The sequence below is a fragment of the Coffea eugenioides genome, chromosome 10 (genome assembly GCF_003713205.1).
Source record: "Coffea eugenioides isolate CCC68of chromosome 10, Ceug_1.0, whole genome shotgun sequence".
Lineage (NCBI taxonomy): Eukaryota > Viridiplantae > Streptophyta > Magnoliopsida > Gentianales > Rubiaceae > Coffea > Coffea eugenioides.
In genome coordinates this window covers 29,957,272-29,961,972 of record NC_040044.1, presented here as the reverse complement: position 1 = coordinate 29,961,972, position 4,701 = coordinate 29,957,272, and the positions used below count along the sequence as shown (strand labels likewise).

Below are 4,701 nucleotides of genomic sequence, written 5' to 3'. Positions count from 1 at the left end.
ATATTTTTGGCTTACCATGGAGCATGACTGTGTAGATTTTGTTAGAAAGTGTGTTAAGTGTCAAATGCATGGTGATGTTATACGTGCTCCTCCTACAGAATTGCATAGTATGACTGCTCCATGGCCATGTTCGATCTGAGGAATGGATGTGATCGGAACTATTGATCCTCCTGCTTCAAATGGGCATCGATTCATCTTAGTGGCAATTGAATATTTCACCAAGTGGGTTGAGGCCGCGTCCTATAAGCATGTGACTAAGAAAGTGGTGTCGGATTTCTTGAGAAATAATATCATCTGTCGTTTTGGGGTACCAGAGACGTTGATCACTGATAATGCCAAAAACCTCAACAATGATATGGTGGATGGATTATGTGAACAGTTCAAGATCAGACATCGAAATTCTGCCATTTACTGGCCTCAGATGAATGGAGCCGTCTAAACCGCAAATAAGAACTTGAAGAAAATCATTCGTAAGATGACTGAAACACACCGGGATTGGCATGAGAAGCTACCTTACGCATTGATGGCCTACAGAACTACTATCAGAACTTCTACTGGTGCAACTCCTTACTCTCTTATGTATGGAATGGAAGCAGTACTACCTGCAGAAATTGAAATTCCTTCCTTACGCATTCTGATGGAAGCTCAGATAGAAGAAGCTGAATGGGTCAGAGAACGTCAGGAGCAGTTGTCTTTGATTGATGGAAAGAGGTTGAATGCCGTCTGCCATGGACAATGTTATCAGCAACGAATGGCTTGGGCTTACAACAAGAAAGTCAAGTCCCGCTTGTTTGAAGTTAGAGATAAGGTTTTGATACGGATTCTTCCAATGCAAGATGAGGCTAAAGGGAAGTTTGCTCCCAATTGGCAAGGACCATTCATTGTTAAGAAAGTGCTATCCGGAGGAGCGCTTATCCTTATGGAAATGGACGGTCAAGTTTTTTCCCAACCAATCAATGCAGACATGTGCAAAAAGTTTTTCATTTGATTATAAAAAAATTTTCTTTAAAAATACTGCAAGAGACGGATTTCAGGCATACTTCCTCTCATTTTTTTCATTTCAATATTCTATCCCTAATTTTTCTTCTTTCCCTTTTGACTTTTCATAACCATTTTCCTTTTTCGCTTGGCAGTTCCTTAAGATCACTAACCCCATATTGGGGCAATTTTGTTTCTAAAAAAAAAAAAAAAAAAAAGAAGAAAAAAAAAGAAGAAAAAAGAAAATAGAGCTTCGGTCAGAATTAAACTGGGGCAATTTTTATCTCTTTCTCACCCTAGATCAAGGTAAGTTTTGAAAGAATGCTATCTCAAATGATTGCAAACACATCATATGATCCGCTGTCAAGCCTTTTAAGCCTTAACCTTTCCTTTGCTACTCTATCCGATCCTAATCACAAGAACCAAAATTACCGAATTTCATCTTTTGCAGTATTTTGAAAAAAAAAATTTTCTTAATCAACCAGCAAATGATGTAAATACAAACTTTTCTGAAACATGTCAGAGAAAATTGTCTCACTGATGCTACTCATTATCAGAGTATGACTGCATTGATACAGTTGGGATTAAAATTGTCTTGTCTATGTCTCTTGGTGAAAACCTGAAAGGGCACCTTCTAACAGAAAAAAAAAAAGAAAAAAAAAGAGAGAAAAGAAAGAACAGAAAAAAAGAAGAAAACAAAAACAAAAACAAAAACAACAAAAAAAAAGAAGAAAAGGGGTGGGGGTAATCTTAGTGAAAACCCGAAAGGGCGCTGAGGTAGGGTTTTGGAGTACAAAAGAATCAGCAACAGAGAAGAAGATGTTGAGGTCTGAAAGCTGGTGACTATGTTGATTTGGGTATCTTTCATACTGTTGTTCTTTTGCCGACAGTGAATTCCAAAATGGATGACTACGAAAGGGTCAGATGGAGCATTTTTCCTCATCAAAGTTCATCCTCTAGATATGAATCCAAATTTTGATCTTTGGACCTATATTCAAAAATTCAGCAATTTTGTTTTACTATTCTATTTGCTATTTCATTTATTTATTATGTATCATTATTTATTTCATATTAGCATTATTGCATGATAAATACTACATTTTTTAATTGTTTATATTTTTCATTTTTTGGGTCTCATTCAAAAGACAATCCCCTATAATTTATCTCTAAAGAATCATGAAATTTAAGGTCCTATGATACTAAAGTATGGATAATTGACATTTGACAGTTGCAAAGATTCTGAAGGGTTGTCGGCTAAACCTAAGGAAGCGATTGGTCGATATTGAAACTCATGTTTACATGGCTCTCAAGGCAAAGGGATTACATGGTGGTGGCAATCTTTTCATCATAGTTGCTTCTTTTCTTTTTTTCCTTTTTGCAGGAAAGATTATGTGATACAATACTGGCTTAGTTGAGGAGGATTCACACTGGGGCAAATGGAAAGTTTCGCTATACATTTCCAAAGAAAGAAACAAAAATCATTATTCCCTTTCTTTTAAAGTTCAAAAAAAAAATCAAAAAAAAATCAAGAAAGTTGGAAGTCCACCAAGTAAGTTTGTCTTGATTTATTACTACTTGAGCAACATGCATTTAATCTTTCAGTTTGATGGTTTTGGACTTGCATTTTCATTTAATTGGGCTCGGGTCTATCCCACCAATTTGTTATTTAAAAAAAAAAATCAAATCAAATCAAAATCATCAAATTTAAATTTCTGTCGGAGCGTAATCGCGTCCCTCCGCGCATCAATTTCATTTCCTGTTGGTGAGTCTCAGCGTCCACCGCGCACCCTTCTACCTTCCATTCTTGACAAATTTAATTTTCTGTTGGAGCGTAATCGTGTCCCTCCGCGCATCAATTTAATTTCCTGTTGGGTGCTTCTACCTCCCCTTCTTGACAATTTAACTTTCTATTGGTGAGTCTCAATGTCCACCGCGCACCTTCTACCTCCCCTTCTTGACAAATTTAATTTCCTGTTGGTGAGTCTCAGCGTCCACCGCGCACCCTTCTATCTCCCCTTCTTGGCAATTTAATTTTCTGTTGGAGCGTAATCACGTCCCTCCGCGCATCTTTTTCTAAAAGACAAATTTAATTTTCTATTGGTGAGTCTCGGCGTCCACCGCGCACCCTTCTATCTCCCCTTCTTGACAATTTAATTTCTTATTGGAGCGTAATCGCGTCCCTCCGCGCATCTTTTTCTAATTATGACAAGTTACTTTTCTTGACTGTTTTGATTAATTGTGCTTTCTCATTCATTTTGTGTTTCATGTTTAGAAGTTCTGAGAGCTCAGACTTTTTCGACTTTGCAAAGACCACAGTTGGTCAATGCACTTGTTTCATTGTGGTTCACTTGCATTCGAACTACGTTTGACCTGATTCCCTTGGTGGGATACGTAGGCAACTCTACATGAGTTTGGTCACATTTTCTGCAATGTTATTGCATCATTTTGTCCAATAATTTCAGCCAAATGTTGGCTTGTTTATTTTAGTTCAGGTGCAGCTACAAGAGACAGGTAAGCAATTTGGTGTCTACGTCTTTGTCTTGAATTTCTTTGAAACTCTAGACAAAGAGGGGCAAGTTGTAGACACCAAATTTCTGTCAATTTTTAATATTTTCTCAAGATTTTCTATTTAATGAATTATTTATTTTCTAGCATTTTAATGTGCATTTTTCTCATTTTTGCAGGTTTGTTTTAAAAAAAAAAAACAACAACAAAAGGAAAATCAAAAAATCAAAAAAAAAAAATCAAGTCAAAATCAAATTATTACTAAACTTACACATTTTCATCATTTTCCCCACAAAATACACTTAACCCATTCCTACACTCAACATTCTTGTCATTTGGTAAAAAATAATCATTTTGACCAAACACACATACAAGCTCCTCTTTTTCTCTCCCAATATCGACTCTCTAGCCTCTCTCAGACGGACAGAACAAAAAAAAAAAAAACTCTTCACTCGGCTCTCTCTCTCACAGACAAGCCACAACAAGAAAAAAAAAAAACTTCACTCTCAATTCCATCTCTCGGCTCCCTCTCCTTCTTTCCTCTCAATTCAGAAAACACAAAAGAAAGGCTCCATTCGGCTCCCTCTCCTTTCCCAATATACACACACAGAATCAAACACAAGAAGGCAAGCAATCGGACGTGAGGAGATTGGAATTTCATCAACAATTTTAACTAAGGTCATAAGAGGTATCAACACTTCCATTGAACTATTTCCCGTTTTTTTTTATCATGTTGAATTCATGTATTATTGGTTGTTCCTGCTGTTTTCTTGTTGTTGCTGCTGGTGTTGTTGAAATTTTGGGGTAAAGCCATGAATAAACATTAAGAAAAAGATGATTTCTGTGAATGCATGTTAGGTGTTTGTAAAAATGCCAAAATGGAAAATGAATTAAAAGCTGAGCATTGTGCATGTTCTTTCTGTCAAAATAGATGACCATTTGACAGTGTAGGTCCGAAAATGTGTGGTTATTCAAAAATTTTGGAGTTTCGAGTGTTAAAAGTTTTTGAAGGATTTTTGTTATTTTTTGGACTGTTTTGATTTAATTTTGTCATATCTATTGTTACTTTTATTGATTTTAGTTGATAGTTAGGTTGTAAAAATTACAAGGAATGTTGTAGTATAAATTTTATATTTTTTGGTGAAGATTTGAGGGTCTAAAAATATAAAAAATTGGGCTGATTTCTTGACTTTTTGGCCACCTTCGGGTCATCTTTTG

General features: G+C 35.9%; 1 protein-coding gene across 1 annotated transcript; it reads left to right on the top strand.

The window, feature by feature from the left end:
• The first annotated feature begins 475 nt into the window (after positions 1-475).
• Positions 476-988, top strand: LOC113750634. Its single transcript, XM_027294590.1, has one exon. It carries the CDS (start codon positions 476-478, stop codon positions 986-988), a length of 513 nt encoding a protein of 170 aa, XP_027150391.1.
• The last annotated feature ends 3,713 nt before the right edge of the window (positions 989-4,701 follow it).

Excerpts from the sequence above, each read along its gene's own strand:
- LOC113750634 (XM_027294590.1), top strand. The coding sequence starts at position 476 with ATGACTGAAACACACCGGGATTGGCATGAGAAGCTACCTTACGCATTG.